Source organism: Molothrus aeneus, chromosome 5, assembly GCF_037042795.1.
Source record: "Molothrus aeneus isolate 106 chromosome 5, BPBGC_Maene_1.0, whole genome shotgun sequence".
NCBI lineage: Eukaryota > Metazoa > Chordata > Aves > Passeriformes > Icteridae > Molothrus > Molothrus aeneus.
In genome coordinates, this window is record NC_089650.1 from 50,794,806 (window position 1) to 50,811,777 (window position 16,972).

Consider the following 16,972-nt stretch of genomic DNA (forward strand, 5'->3'; position numbering starts at 1 on the left):
CCTTAAAAAGAGGTATGAGAGAGGTTTCCTGTTGGGAATCTACTGGATAATTTGGCAGTTTTTTTACACAGTTATGTGAATAAGCAGCACTGAAACAGACTCTGCCTTCTACCTTGCAGATTGCAGAAACAGTGATGTGGGAAAATATATTCCAGCTTGTTCAGGTGAGCTGATTTCCTGTGCAACTTTGAGCTGTGAGATATTTCTGGTGACCTACACAATGACATATTTTCATACTTAAATGAGCAGGGAGAAAAAATTATGATTTCCAACTACCACTACTTATAATTATCATGTAGTTGATAGGTAATGTTCTGGAAATGTATTTCTATGTATTTCTATTGAAAATGCTACATGGGAGGTAAAGATTTTGATATTCTATTTGATTTATAAGCTTTTGGAAATAGATTTGTCTTCTTTTAATGCACTTTAGATTGCTGGTTTTATGTTTTATCTATTGACAGACCTCATAAATAGATTGACATTGATTTTCCAAACTGCTATACTGCTTTTGGCATACCTGTGAATATATGTATTAAAAAATATTCCTTCCACATATTACACTTGTCTGTCATAATTCCACATATTTTCTATGTAAGAAAATTACTATCTTGGGATAATCAGCCCTTATAGTAGTATTATTGTGTATATTTCAAATATTTGTACATAAACTACATAAAATTCCAAGTACTAAGGTTGAGGTAAAATTGGTAGGTGTCTTGGCCTCTCAGTATTAGAAGTGCTAAGCTAAATAATGTTGAATGAAAATTATATCTCATTAAAAAAATAAAAAGAGGACTATTAGGGTATAAAGTAATAATAATTTCAAATATTCTAGGTAAGATTCTATAGATGTTGATTTTCATCTCAATCAAGTTATGAAATGTATTCTGTCCCTTTTATAAATAGATAAAATAGAAATAATAAAGTTATAAAGAAACAGATATAATAATTTCATGCTTTATTTTTTTTTTCAGCTGGAAAGTTAGATTATAATTTAGACAGGGCAAGGAAAATTGTAACAGTGAATGTATCCAACTTTCCCCGAGATCAAGATTATTACCTTCGCCTGTGCCACAAATGGTTCACCTGTGAAGATGCTGGGGCATTTGCTGTGGTGAGATAAACTCCTGGTGTTTTGGGGAACTGTGGGAGGTGCTTTGCAGGTGGCAATGCTCATTAAGGTCGTAGTCACAGGAAATGCCATCTATGTCTATATCTAAGGCTATATCATCTGTATCACCTACATAATCTATATCTGTAACTATCTATATCTATATAATCTCTGTCTATATTTATCTATATCTATATCATCTATATCTATCATTTAGCTTTATTAAAAGAAATTTACTGTCCTGGATTTATGACCATCTTTTTCATTTCAGATAGAAGGAAAAGAATCTTTTAAATCCGTTTCTCTGAAATATTCTCAGCTACTTCCTTGTCTTTGCATTGAGGTAATACAGTCTGGAATTTGGTATATATTTGTGTTTCTTATTGAAGAAATTTTATCAGGCATTTGTGCTAAGAAAGGAGGAAAAACCTGAAGAAAAAGGCTCTAGACCCAAGTTTTTGACTAAGTTTTTTTTTGACCTTGGAATTACATAAATGTAAGGAAGAGATTTTTTTTAGGAAATGCGAATTAAAACATGGCAATCAGAAGAAAATGGGATAAAATTTATAATAATTTATGAAATGTGATGTGTAATATTATTTTGGCTGATTTCTTATAAACAATGAAAAGACAGAAGACTTAATCTGACTGAATGTCAGCAGCATTTGAAATAGTATTGCATGAGAAACTAGAACAGGAATTGAGGAAACTGAGAGCGATAGCAAGATTTGAGTGGTAGATAATACCTGTGGAGAGCTTTGTGGACAGTTGGCTAGCTGAGAAAGGTCACGTCGACATGATACCATTGGTTAACTTAGAAGGAGACAAGTCTAGGATTCAGCAGTCAGTGTCCAACCACTGAGAAGGACATTGTGCCCTTGGTGCAACAACAGGATAGAGGAGAGGATCTTTTGCCAAAAATATGAGGATAGTTTCAGCAGAATAACCACAAGAATGTAGAAGTAGTAACAGAATAACCATAAGAATATAGAAGTAGGCGTGGTTGGCTGATAAGTAGTTAACCAATGATGAGCTCAGCTTTGCAATATGTATGAGCTTCATTAACACCAATATAAATATGTGTGAACTATCAATAAAGTTTGAGATCACTCAAATGACACTCAATAAAGTTTGCTGATCACTCATATTGAGTGCCGCATTTCTCCCGCCAATTTCCCACAAATACCTGGCTGCAGGGCTAACTCAGCAACTCCTGTTGGATGAGCCTGTACTGGTAGGGAGGTTATTAAAGGATGACACTTACAGTCATTCTCATATAAATGCTTTCATCAATAACATGGGGACAAAATGCAGGAATGTGTAATAGGATTTGCTGGAACACAGTTGGGATGTATAATCAAAATGGAAGGGGATCAGGGTGATTGGAGGAGACTAGAGATCTTCATATGTGACATAAATGAAGGATGATGAAGTGTAAAGGATGAAGTGCAAGTTCATGCATTTGCTCTGATAAAAAGAATTCTTGCTGCAAGATGTGAGTCCTCATTTAGAAATAACAGTGGAAGAAAAAAGATCTGGGTGAAATAGATGATCACAGGGTGATTAACTAGCTTGCTTCAATGATGTCAACATGTAAACATGAACAAAAGTCTAGTGAGTTAGATTATTCCAAGCTAACAGGAAAGTATGGGCAAGGCCTTCTTTGAAAAACTGTAAGGAATTCTTGTATCCATATTCAACAAAGATTAATTCAAAAGGAAGATGCACATAAAAAATCTGCAGTGGTTGGGGAATGAAGAGACTGTTTTACAAAGGAGATTCAAATACCATGTTTCCATTAGCCTGGTAAAACACATGCAAAGAGAAATTATGTTTGCTGTGCAAATACAGACCAGAAGGGTCACTTATAAGGAAAAATGAGATATGTTTTAAACTAAAGCCATTCTTGCAATGATAATGAAGGGGGATAAACTTCATTCCATGCATATATTCAGGATAGTTACAGTTTTTTATGTTAACCTGAGAAGTGAGATTTTGGAATGTCTTTAATACAAGGAATAAAAGGTCCCAAACAAATTTAAAATTATCCTGATAACATAGAAAGATGCTATGTGAAGTTAGTTTTCTCACTGAATTTTGGGGTTGGATTTACCTTGCAGATTAAGATACCTAAATGTAGATATCCAAATATAGATATCTACATTTGAATTAAGTGAGTAAACTCTTAGAGTCAATGGAGATCTAATTAATACAGTCAGTTGCTCAACTGACCAAAGGTAGATGGCCTATCCTTTTGGGATGTGCTGGACTGCACTGTAGATTCCACTGGCTGCACTGGCTAGGTCTAAATAAGGCTACTGTGACAGTAATTTGGGCACTTTAGTGACACTTAGATGTGTACATTGCGGGACCTAAAATCACATATCTAAATAGGCAAGCTGAACCACAAAGTCTTGTTGAAGCCTAGGGAATTTTTTCATTCCACTCTGAAAATAGGAGATCACTAGAAAAATTGTATTTCTCTCAGTGTGTATGCAGAAAGTTCTGCAATACGATTGCTAAGCAAACAGAAACATTTGCACATGAATCTAAATAAATAGGGCATAGCAGCAGCCATGCACATATAGTTGAAGATTGGATTAAGTGTTAGTCTTCAGATTTTAAGGATGCATCCTTTGCCATTGCCCAGGTCAGGAGATCTTATATTATGATTATTGAATGTTTTGATTTCCCTAGAAAGTAATGACAATGTAAGAAACTTAATGAAAATCAAACTGGATGATTTTCTAAATGAAATTGGACCAAATATACAGCTTAGAAATAGGAATATAGTGTTAGAAGGGATCACCTTAGTTCAATGCCCCAATGATGAACAACAAAATAAAAAATGGTGCAAAACTTTAAAAAAATAATTTCCAAAGCTTTCTAACAAAAATCCTTATCTTTGGCAGGAAAAATTTCTGTCACAATCTACCTGAAATGTTAAAAACATTTATGTTAAAAATGTTTTAAAAATGGTAAAAAACATTGACAACCTCTAACTGATGTCTACTGTTTGGTTGTAGGGTTGGCTGGCACTTCCAGATGCAAGGAGGATACAACTTTGCCCCTTTGAAAATGGCAAGTACTGCATACTTACTCTTTATAGGAATGACTTTCAGCAGCTCCATTAGTATGCCACAGTTTAAATTAATCTACACTGAAAATCATGTATTGCAAAACTTCAAGGAAGTAATCATATTGGTTTGTTTTACTGTGCGTAAATGAAACAACTTACTGTCAGACCAAATAATTCACCAAGTTTATGCCAACAAAAACACTAAGTAACTTTCCGGTCATTTCCCACATTTGCTTAAGTGACACACAAACTGGGCAGAAGGAATAGAAGGTCAGCTTAGAAATGGTGTGAGAAGAGGGCTTCAAGGAGCCATTTGAGGGTGTCCAATACCCAACTTAAAGGAGGGAGCAAGGAGTTGAAAAAGGAGACAGTTAACTATATATGAGTTCTATGCTTAACAGAAAATTATTCACACAAATATTCCAGCAATATCAGAAATTTGTCTGAGATGACAGCTCAGACAGAAACAGAAAAACAGAAAAAGAAATTGTCTTATTTGCACACATATGAAAGTAATTTTTTTACCAGGCAAATAGAAAAAAGTGTGGCCTAAAAAGTGTTTTATTGTGTTAAGTCCAAGATTTTGGTTTAAAGCACATGTAGAAGTACCAGACTTATTAGCTGTGTTGATTCCTTTCTGGACATTTTGAGTAATGATTTCTCTCTCTCTTTGTGCACAGATACACAGGTGCTATGGGACAATATTGTTTATAACCCATCAACACAAACCCTTGCCTGGGAGCCAGCCTGTCCTGTCCTTGTCATGGTTAACCTATGCAGGTTCACCAAGTCGAATGACCACTGTGAAGATATAGAAAAATCTTTCAAAAATTCTTCTGAGAAAGTAAGAACTGTGTGGATTATTTCAAACTGTGAGATTGAAAAACATCACCAAAGGCAAAATGTGAAGAGCTAGATTTTGGAATAAGAGCAGTTGCAAATTCCTCTCTTCTCTGCTACTTAAAACGATTCATAATCACAGTCTGTTCTTGCACACTAATCACATGATTTATTCAAAATAGTCACTGACTCATTATAAAGAAATAACAAGTGGAGATGACTGGGCAGCTAGTAATGTTTGCTAAATTCTTTGGGGCAAATAGGATCTGCTTTTTATTTATAGTTCACGTCAGGTTCCCTTTAAAGTAAGAAACAGACACACTGAGAGGACATGATAGGCATGGTAGGTTGGAGGGATTTCTCTCTGATGCTACCACCTTCTTTTTACTGTCACAAGAGTCTATTGTGATTAGGTTAGATGTAGATATTTAACATTTCAACACCAGAAATATAAATTAAATGAAGCTAAATCTCTTTACATATTTCTGGAGACATAACAGTACTTTAGTAGGGCACAATTGTTTTGTAATTAAGATCTTCCTGAAGTGTCTTCCTCAACCTGGTCCAGTGTCTTGAAATTGTGGGTGCTGAAATATTGTGTCCCTTAATTCTTCCAGCACTTATTTTCTCAAGTTGAGAAGGGTTTTCAAATGCATATGTCTTGAATGGCTTAACACTTCAATCTGAAATCTGATGATACTGAATGCTCTGGTTTTTTGAAGTTCATTAGAATTTGTTTTATTGTGAAAAGTAAGTTTCAGGCTTGTCTGATTGTGGAGAGAAGGCAGAAAACTTAAAGTAACAATGAAAAAGGCAAAAAAAAAAAAATCAAACGCAAGAGATTAATTCTGAAACTTTTGGATTAATATTGTTATTCTGATGACATGATTGGGGAAGGGGTGGGGCTGACTCCAGACTGTCGAATGCTTTTGTGATTAGGAACTCCTGGCCAAGCCTTTAGTGATTGTTCAGATTCTTCATTTATGAGTTCCAACAAAGCTTTGATCCTGAAAAAACAGATTAATTTAATTCTAGATGTGAGTGATCCCTCTGGGATCATTTATCTGCTGGCAACAAGTACAATTCATTGCTTGCAGGAGAGAAAAAGGGAGAAAAAGAAAATAAGACTAAAATGGGGTCTGGCTGATAATGGTTGTATCTATCACCAGAACAGAAACCAAACTTATTACAGAGTATGATTGTTTTTCTGTATTTACTGATTGCATTTAATGACTGAACATTAATATTAATCATAGAACCATAGAATATCCTGAGCTGGAAGGGACCCACAAGGATCATTAACATTCATGGATAGAATGGATTCTCTTTTTTTTCCTCATTAATTCTAACAAGTTTGATATTGAATTTGGTCCATTTATTGTACTGTAACCCTGAAAACCATCCCTGTACTATGCTGGAAACTACTGCAGATTGCTGAGATAGGGCCAGCTGCCCTGTAAATCCAGACAAGGCCACACACTCTAATACTATGCACGTGTACTGACTTAGGCACAAAAGCTGCATCACTTCTCTTTACTGAGGCTGGGGCTTTCTCTGTCAATGACAAAGCTGTCTCCAGGTCTGAGCAGACTCCTACAGAACTATCTCCTGGGACACTGTTGTTATGCTCTCAAAAGAAGTTACAGGAAGGAAGTGTTTGGCCGTGTAGGGTGCTCAGTCACTTTAGCAGCAGGGTTTATTTAAGTAGGATCGATCATGTAGCAATATGTGTAGCTATTGTTTATACAAGAAAAGGCTCTTTGTGGTGAAGCCCTTGGTGGGTAAACAATTGTTAATCAAGAAAAACAACATTTTTTGGATTGCTTAAGTGTATTTCCAAAATTCAGCCTATGTTTCCCTGTTTTGAAATATGGGTATGGAAAATTCAAAGATTTCCCAACTGATGGTGGAATACTTTTGGATGTATGTTTAGGTGTTCTGATGAGTTGTTCATGAGTGGAAAATACGGGGTTGAAACAATTTGACTTTGTAATCAGAATTTTGCTCAAGCCACCATAGAATCAATTAATTTAGCTCTAATGGGTCAGTCTGACCGTAAAAAATGCTACATATTGCAGATAAAAAGAAGCAAACTATTTAGTAATCCAAAGCAGCAGTTGTTTCTAACCATTTTATGTGATTAACTTCCTGGGATATTTATGAATTAAACAAATCAGTTGCCTTTGCAGTAATCAAGCCATGAAAATTTCAGAAGTTGATTTTGTGAAACTAGTTAATAAAACTAGCTAATGCTGAGTGCTCTGTCTTTCAGCAGGTTAAATATTCTCGTGTGGACACTCACCCAAGACTTTGCATGAAGGTAAAGGAATTTCTTTGTAAAACACAGATTAACTGCCCTTCTGTCTCTAAAATAAATGAGCTGCTGATGTTCTTTATGATCAATATTTTGTTTCATAGCTCTGATAAATGGGAACTGAGAATGAAGGAAAAGTGAAGGATTAGATTAGAAGGTGATAGTTTTAAAGTGCAATAGCAATGATAGATAGGACACGGGTCAGATTGTTCCCTTCCTTTTTGTCTGTTTAAGAAAAGCAGGAAAAAATATTTTTGGTCAATGCATACTCTGAAGAATATGCTAAATTTAACATATTTTTAAAGTTTTTCATAGTAAATATTTGAAAATAAAATGATCAAAACAGTACATTTAATGGAGAATCTTTTACTATTCTATTTGAGAGAAAAAAATCCAAATAAGGCCAATACAGGCATATTATTGTTTTCTTTTAAATTACTTTCAAGTCAGTGGGACCGGATATTTCTATAAAATATGCATGATTATAAATACTTGAAGAATTAAGGGATCTAATTTAAGTCAAGGTTTGGAAGATACAATAAAGGAGGAAAGCTGTGAATTAATCTTCTGCAACTTTCTGGAATGCCCTGATCATCACTAGTTGAATATTTGCCACAGATTGAAATGGAAAATCCAGTTTTCATAACAGATTTCTCTGCTCTCAGTTTACCACCAAACGAGGATCTTGGATTAAATGTCCATTTGCTCATGGAGAATTTCCAGGTAAATATATATTTTTAAAATTGTAAATAAACATTAAATTGTAAATAACATTATATTGTGGAAAATATTTAAATCACTGGATATGAGAAGTGAGAAACGTTCAACAACACTGTAAATTGTAAACTAAGTCAAAGAGACTTGACAGCTTTTTACTTCTATGTATCCTCAGTAGATCTAGTGTTCATCAGTATAAAAAGTAACTTGTAGAAAAAATACTTACTTGCATATCATTTAATAACACTTAAAAATACAAAAAGCTTTTATTTTAGGCATAAATTTTAGAATATACTGTATGGTCCTTGTACATCTAAAAGTAAGTATTTTCCCCTAATATCAGCCTGGAAAATGAGGACTGCTGCAGTTGCAGAACAAATACAAGTTTTCTTCACATCCCAAACCAAGGCACAGTTCTCAGTGCTTGTGTGTAACAGGACGCAGATGTCTTCATGTGAATCTCTTGGGATGCACCATTCAGTCTCTGTGGTTTGTATATATTATTTCTTAAACATTTTAAGGCTTTTAAACATACCTAACTTCATTCATTTATTATTCCATATATTGTTCTGCAGCCTGAATCCATTAATGAACCATGTACATATTGCAACAATTACTGGAACATTTTAAAAGCATGTAGTTCTAAATCTGATCTCACACTGAAACAAGAAATAAATAAAGATCCTGAAGTCAAATGAGTCACATCAAATGATGTGACTATTGAGGGGAACTTTAATATTCTTTTAATGCCATTTTTGTAGTGTGGTATTTGTATTATGTATATAGCAAGTGTTACTGTTAATATTTCATGTATGGGTCACTGATACAGCTGACCTGGCAAATCAGCAAATCACACATCATGAAATGTAAGACTTGAGGCATCAATCCATTATGAACTCTAAATATCACAGCTGGCAATACAAACTCAACACGCAAAAAGGGTTCATTTTCAGCCAAATTATCTATTTGAGCCAGCTGATGGTGTGGCTACACAACTGCTTCATCCAACAAAATGGGGACAGAGTGGGGAAGGATTATGGGAGGGTCAGATTTCAGTGTCAGGCAGCAGTTAGTCATGAGAGCCTCATTCCGCTCTTGCAACTTAGTCTCTGTCCCATACATTTTCAGTGCAGCACTGTGGTTTGCCCTTTAACCCTGCCCATCAGTTACCTTGTTGGCCCAAACTGTGATCTGCTGAGAGACACATCTAGAAAGTGAGGTCAAAGAGCTAAAGAGAGGCCATAGTATTATTTTTTAAACAGGACAATATTAGCAGGACAGATCCTAGTAGCTACTGGGACCACCATGCTGAAATACATCTGTCTGGGTCAGCAGCCAGCTCCTCAGTATCCTCAGATCCACTGCTAAATATGTGCTCCTGCTGTCTGCTTCACTGACCAGGCACATGAGCTGGCACATGATGAATTTTGAGAAATTTGAGAAATCTAGATATTGTGATTTGAATTGTTACTCCTGGCTATGCCTGTTGACTTCACTCTGCTATTAGGGGGATGTCTTTTAGGATACACAAGCACAGCTCCTACATCTGTCCTCTCTGTAAGGTATATTCCAGCTGTACTTATTTGTCACTATGCAGAGACACAATGCAACTCTGCCTTTTTCAGGTACTTGTGATTCTTCTAGTGAGAAGAGTGCACATACCAGGCAGTTATGAACAAGCATTTCTCAACATGATGGGCTGGACACTGAATGCTGAATTTGTTTTCTAATGAATCAGTTTAGATTGTTACTGCACCTCTGGTGCTGAATGTAACAGAACAGCTGATAAAAAAAGTTTTCCAACTCAGGACAATCTGAGGACATGCAAAAATGGAAGACAAAAACTTGCTCCTCTAGGAGTTCCCAGAGCTGAATAATCATGGCAAAAGGCTTAGGAAAAAACATCTATCCTAATTAACACAGACCACAGAGGACATTGGTGGTAATATCAAGAGTCTATCCTAAAAAGAAAAGCTGTCTGGAAAATTCTGTATTACTGGCAGAGACGGAGATCTTGTAGAAGAGTTGTCAACACTCTGGGAAGGTTCCCTTCAGCTGGTCTATTTCACATGAAATCTGTGGAGTTTATATTTTTTTAGTTTTAAAGGTTCCCTGTGTGAATAGCTAAGTGAAAGGGGTAATGGTGGAGCACCAATAAATCACAGATAGATATTGAAGTGTGTGTTTCATGAAGGCACTGATGCATTTAGAAATGCTGTTTTCTTCCCTTTGGTACAGAGCTGTTATGTCCTCTTCTACTGTGACAGAATGGGACCCCATATAAATTACATGCAGTTCCTGTCTCAACACCATGAGCATTATACACAAAGTTTTCATCAAGACCTCACTCTGTGTTCTCAGAAACCAATGTTGATCCTCTAACTATGAATTCCTCTTCAGTCATGCTTGAATTTATTCACCTAATTTCCCCCAAACTACTTTAGGAGTTTGCCACCCTGAAGAGAGCAGTGTAGCATGCATAGCTATTGGTGCAGTAACAGACATTATTTTGAGGACAAACCATAATCAATCAAATATTAAATGTCAAGCCAGTCATTTAGGACAATTTTGCCCTAAGGCTCAGCTTGTTCTCTGCATACAATGGGATGGGAAGTCCAGAAGAACTGTAAAGACAGGCTCATTCCTTCAGCTCATACACCAGGGAAAAGAAGTGAAGATGATGGGAGGAACCAAAAAGTGGGGGGAGAGTGTCCTCCTTGTGATGCTCTATAAAATGCAGTAACATTTGCCCTCTTCCTGTGCTGTCACACTGTGCTTGGCAAAACTACACCAGCTGCTTATGGTCATTGAGATCTGTGGTTAGCTTTCAAAAGAAATAATCTTCCATTGATTTTCTAACACAGTAGAACTAATAGCATTATTGGAAACCAAAGCAAAGAACTGGAGAGACACAGTATGTTTTCATTGTTTCCAGGTATGGAAAATAGTGATTTTCAACTTCTTTTTTTTATTCATTAGGGAGATCCTGTTTCAATCACTATGTCACAGGAAATGTGTGGGTCAACAATTTGCATTCAGGTATGTGTCTTGCTTTTTGCCAGGTACCCTGTACAAAATAAACTAATAAACAAATCATTAAAACACCAAGCAAAGCAGCAGGTACTCTCACTGCTCTCTCTTCCCAGCTAAATCTGATTACTGTGCAAATCAAGTTGGCAAAGAGCATTATTTAAAGCTTGGTATGTTGCCACCACTTTTCTTTGAGATGACATTAATTAACTGAGAAGTTGCTCTCCATGATCTTGCTCCTTTGTCAGTGGCAGATAAAAGGATATCATCAGGATATCGCTAATCCTGTCTTTATGTGTTCCTTCATTAAAAAAAAAAAAAAGTTCCAAGCGATCAAAAGATCCAAGTAAATAATAGATGAATTTTCAAAAATTGACATTGACTAGAAAAGGTGAGGCATATAGTAAACAGCAGAGCAAGTGCGTGGTGTCCTAGAATTAGCACTCAGGAAAGTAGAACTGAGCAAATTATTTCTGACATTTCTGTACACTATTTCTGTAGCTGAACTTCATTAAGAAATTTTGTTCATAGAAAATGAGCATGAAGCTGATAGGTTTATGCCTCTCTGGAGTTAACGTTCTCAGCAGACACTGAAAGAAATGAAAGTGAGAGTGGAGCTCTGAGGCTCCAGTAGCTGCCCTGGAAGGCCCTTCTCACCTTCACTTTCTGCTGCTGGGAAGAAAGAGGGAAGATGAAAGTCAGATTGGCAAAAGCCTTCTGAGTAATGAGAGTAGTAGTTCTTTCCCTAGTGAGAAATGAAATTTGGTGGGGAGACTGATAATTTCCTGCATAAATTATTTATTTTGTAAGTAAGACATTATCTGTCAGACAACAATAACAACAAAAATGATGATTAGCTCTATCATTTAGAGACCTAAAAGTGATTGCAACTCAATATATACTAGACCAGCAATCTCCATATGTGTATATTTAGAAACAGATTTAAAATGCAGTCCCTTGAGTAAACTAATAAAGCAATCTCGTTTTGTCAACACAAGTGCTTAGTAACAGCTCTGCTGAAAGGGGAATAAGCCTCAATTCTTTCTTTTGAAAGGGCTGGAGAACAGATGTAGATTATTCAGTTCCCCTGCAGATCTGTGATACCTTCTGTGGTAAGTACGCATGTTAACAAAAGAAGCTCGGGTCTTGATTTGAAACTGGGAAACTGAGGTGGGATTCACCTGACTGAATGTGGATGTGTGCATGAGAGCTGAATATGCTCAGAGTCCTTTATAGACAGTGGACTCTATACCTCATGAGCTACTTTAATTAGCTCTGCAAGGGCAACTTGTGTGCCTGGCTGCTGCCTCTGCTTCCTGGGTGAATTTCCCACCCTGTGCCAGTTTCTGTGTGTCACACCTGTATTTACCTTGGTGTCAGTACATGAGGTAACTAGCTAAAAATACACCTTGGCAAGAGGCACACACTGCTGCCATTGCAGTGACGGCAGCACAGCCCTGCTGTCAGTTCCCCCCCCTGCAAATTTCCCTCCACTTCCCAGCAAACAGAAGTTTGCTTCTGGACATTATTATTATGATGATTTGAGGTACACTCAGATACATTATGGAGCCAGAATACTCTAGAACCTCCAAGCCCCAAAAGTAAGGTGTTGTAGAAATTAGTGAGTTCAGAGCAAATTAAGGCTGTGGGGTTTATGGTGAACAGTACAGCAATGGATTGACTAATTTAGAACTAAAAAGTCTAAAAGGAATCATGCTGAGAGAAGCCTCAATCTGAGCATTGCCAAAAACACTTCCCCAAACTCACACAACCAACCAACCTACATCTCCTTCTAGTTCACTGCAAATACAGTAAGTCCTGTGACAGATTTTCCCTGTTGTCTAAAAACACCTGTCAGTTAAGTAGAGCTTCAGATTTGGAAGCCTGATAATAAAAAGAAGGGAGCTTGAATTTGTGGTCTGAATGTAGTTCCCTGTGTAATCGTTCATATAATGCCAGTTCAGGTTTCTTCTCCACTGAAAAGCTTGTGACAAGCCCACTCAAGATGAATAAATTAAATTATCAGTGTTGTGGTTCATGCAGTGTGGATGGATTTTCGTTTTTCATATTTTCTATTTAAAAATGCAGAGTATGACGAAAGCATGTAAAATAATTAAAAGCTCTAGAGATGGAGTCTTGGAATTTCCCTGCACCTCATAGTAGGAGCAAACATGTCTGTGCAGTAAATGAAAATAGCAGAACATCAAAAGCTGACTAAAGAACTTTTTGTGCACAATATTTGATTTAAATATTTAAATAGTGAACTTTTTCTCACAAGCTTGTTTGTTTGGTTTGGTTTTTTGTTTCGTTTGTATGTTTTTCTGTGGAGTTTTTGTTGGTTGTTGTTTTTTGGGTTTTTTCCTTCTGATTAGGAATTTGTGGCAATTCAGAAAAAAAGGAGAAAATGTGCACTTATCAAGAATGTCAGAACTGTAATATGTGATCACTGTGTTTGTTGTATATTAACCTCATGCTTCATGGATCCTGACATAATTTATGGTTTTGGGATAATGTGATCTACATTAGTTGGTAGATCAATCCATCTCTTTCTGTGGACCAGTGTCCCCAAAATCTCCCAGTAAGCAAGATGGTACAAGTCAGTGTCAGAGATGGGACACTGAACTGGGTTGGTCTGTCTCACTGCAATAATTCCAATGTTCTTAATGACTCACTGGAAGCCACCAGCTGCTTCTCAGGTGTAAAGTTTGTATCAGTAACAGTAAAACTACTAAGGGTTTTTGTATTCTTAAATGCATATTTTCTATTAAAAAGGTATTTCTTAAACACTAGCCTTTTAAAATCAGGATGTGATGAAGGTTTCTTAAAGCAGTCACTAAGGGTGATAATTGTTACACTGGGATGCTGTTGTGTTTGGGCCTAAGATATTAAGGAAAGCCATCCATGTAAAAGTGAAGGCAATATTAACCTTGAGATTTGTCTGTAATCTGTGACAATATGGTTTATACAAATGTCAAAGCAAATGACAAATAATCTTGTAATGGCACAGTAAAAATATATACTGTGTACATCTTTGTAAAATAGAAACGTGCATGTTAAGTGTTAAAGATAACAAGCACTGTCAGTGTGTTCAGAAGACTCATGATGTTATTAAAAAACAAGACTCCAGTCATAACAACATCTATTACAAAAAAGTCATTGTGACTAACCATCAGGAAGGCTGCTCTTTAATCAAGCTTTTAGAAGAGCTTTCTGGCATGTATAATTTATTATTCTACAATGGATAGCATTTTTCTATAAAGCTGTACATATTTTTTCTATATTTTCTATAAAGCTGTACTTTGGGAATTACAATGGCTTGGTCTTGTTTGCTCTACAATGGATGGAAATAGGAAAGTAATGTGGTGGTTTTTTTTAAATTTTGAATTTAATAGCATTGACTTGGAGGCAATACTTTGTGCTTCTTTCAAATTTTCTATTTCTTTTGACCACTTTTCTCGATTCTATTTAATAAAGCCAAGCATTTTGAGACATTATTTCCCCTAAAAAATAAGAACTTTATGTATTTTGTATGAAACAATAACCCATATCAGTTACTCTGAGAATAAATATGTGAATCATAATTAAAACAAAATGGCAACCTATATTTGAACTTGTTCCCTCAGGTTTTCATGGTCAGTCATACAGTGATGGAAACCCACCAAAAGCCATGACACACAGTTATCCATCTAATTTACAGTTTGAAACATCTGTGGGAATGGATGGGGTTTTTAATCTTGAAACCATATCACTGGCCTTGTAACAGGCACAGAAGGAATATCTGAATGAATTTTGTATACAGCTAGAAGGAATATCAGGTTCTTAACCCTCCCTTTCCCACTGAAGACATTCCCTGCCTCTGTGCTCTCTCTTCTCTTGCTGTCTCTCTTTGCAGTTTAGTCTGGAATCAGAGATAGCTGTCTTGCTGCCAAAGTGAGGAGAAAGAGAGGCAAAGAACCAGTGGTAGTGAGAAATTTGTCAATTAACAACAGAACCTTCAGAGCCCTGGAACAAGCTCAGATGTGCTGTGCATGATATTCACATTATTAGCCCCTGTCCCCTGCTTTCTCACTGACATTTGCATGCAGGTCAGATCCCTCTGTGCTCTCACTGATTAGACACTGAACATGTCTGTTCAGCTGTTCCAGTGCTGCTTCTTATTGCTACAGTCCTTTACTAAACACCTCTCCTAGGCTATAGACAAATAATCAGTAAATAATGCAGCCCATGGAGGTATAATTTGGTCGACCCTGAGCCCTTAAAAATTCTCTTCCTTTAAGGATACCTTTCAGAGCCAACCTAGAAGAGTGGGAGCTACCTAGAACTCCAGAGAAAATAGAGATGAAAAAGTCTTGTTCAAAAATGGGGAAAAGATGCAGCCTTGCAAAAGCTATGCAAATCGTGTGGTTGAGAAGGGGCTACCATCCTTGCCTTGAGGCAGTCTTTTCCCTTGTCAGAAGAAACCACTCAGAAAAAAGTATCTGATTTTGCTTATTTGTTCATATAAACACTGTTTAACTGTGACAGTCAAGTACACAAGCTGTAGACAAATGGTCAGATTTGTTATTTTATACCAACTATAGCAATGAACTTTTTCACACTTTGGAGAAAATAACCTCACAACAATCTTCTTTCCTCTTCTGTTTTTCTCCTAGGATGAAGAGTGTGGAGCCCTTGCATTAAATTTAACAACATGTTTTCAAGGTCCTCAGTATCTTCTCAACATTGTATTTTGGTGCAACTTGCAAATCTGGTTTAACTGGTCATCTCTCATGACAGTACTTTCTAATTGCTGTGAGATTATTCTCATGAGTGAAGAATTTAGCAAGCTGAGCCTACTCTAATATGACAAATTCAGATTAGGATTACTTATTTCCCAGTATTTTTAAAAAGGGGTCTTAGATCACCTAGAAAATCAGGTCCACATTTCCCATCTAAAGTAGTATTTTATACAAAACATGCTGTAAGTGAATACTTTCATGGTACTTTGTGTACCTATAAAACAAGTATTTCAGATTTTCTTGTTGGTAGCTTTCATTTTTAAACCATAGGCAAAAGTTTTTGAGAAATGAATAATGGAGGAAGTTTTCTCAGCTTTGATACATTATTCTTCATTGCAATTTCCTGTCTTGATTTTCTCATGCCATTCTGATGATCTCACCATGACAGACCATGTTCTTTAAGTATATCTAACAACTGCTTTCTGTGTTTGCATTTGGTTTTGCCTTGGAGATAATTATCCTATTTGTCTGAGGTGGTACATGTCTTTGGTTTGATAGCTATTTAAAACTGTCTTGTGGAAATCTAGTCTAAAAAGAAACAGTTTAATGGAAATATTTTTCCCCATTATATCAGTATTTATACTCAATTGTTCAGGATAATATTACACACTGTACTGATTAACAAATATTTGGCCTTTATTTCACTGAGTCGTCCTGTCAAACATGCTTCCTGTTGTGTAACATGGGAATAAAGTAAAATAAAAGATGATTAATAGCATATCCTGAAACCATGTGGAATTGATCATGGGAGATCAGGAATATGGGTGAGGAGTAAGGGAACAAGAAGTTAGTTGATCAATAAAAAATATTTTCCATCTGAATGTGTGGGGTTTAAGAATTGTTTGTTTTGTTTTGTTTCAAGGCATTTATTGACACTTTTACACAGTATGCTGTAAGAGACATATCCACTGCATTGAAACACAAGAATTTTTGAGGTGCCCTGGAGAGGTCAGGTTCTGCTTGACTCTTTTGATAAAAAAGCTTTATTCTTTAGACTGCACATCTATTAGATCTAGGCTCATTCCTAGCAGTGCTGCAGCTCCAAAAGCAGAGGTGGCAGGGCAGCATTCCTAGAGCACTGGGTTACTTTGTGAACCTGA

General features: G+C 36.3%; 1 protein-coding gene across 2 annotated transcripts in view; it reads left to right on the forward strand.

Annotated features, from left to right (window-relative positions):
- IL17REL (interleukin 17 receptor E like) overlaps positions 1-16,693 on the forward strand; it is a 48,628-nt gene extending 31,935 nt beyond the window's left edge. Inside the window, exons 7-17 of one of the 2 annotated variants that reach the window (XM_066550171.1) lie at positions 120-164; positions 978-1,117; positions 1,386-1,457; positions 4,141-4,195; positions 4,874-5,037; positions 7,306-7,353; positions 8,013-8,070; positions 8,408-8,553; positions 11,044-11,103; positions 12,149-12,206; positions 15,747-16,693. In XM_066550171.1, the coding sequence (XP_066406268.1) occupies positions 120-164; positions 978-1,117; positions 1,386-1,457; positions 4,141-4,195; positions 4,874-5,037; positions 7,306-7,353; positions 8,013-8,070; positions 8,408-8,553; positions 11,044-11,103; positions 12,149-12,206; positions 15,747-15,751 (851 nt within the window). In that variant the 3' untranslated portion in view covers positions 15,752-16,693. The remainder of the gene's footprint in view (positions 1-119; positions 165-977; positions 1,118-1,385; positions 1,458-4,140; positions 4,196-4,873; positions 5,038-7,305; positions 7,354-8,012; positions 8,071-8,407; positions 8,554-11,043; positions 11,104-12,148; positions 12,207-15,746) is intronic. The other variant, XM_066550170.1, reaches the window with a different exon arrangement.
- The last annotated feature ends 279 nt before the right edge of the window (positions 16,694-16,972 follow it).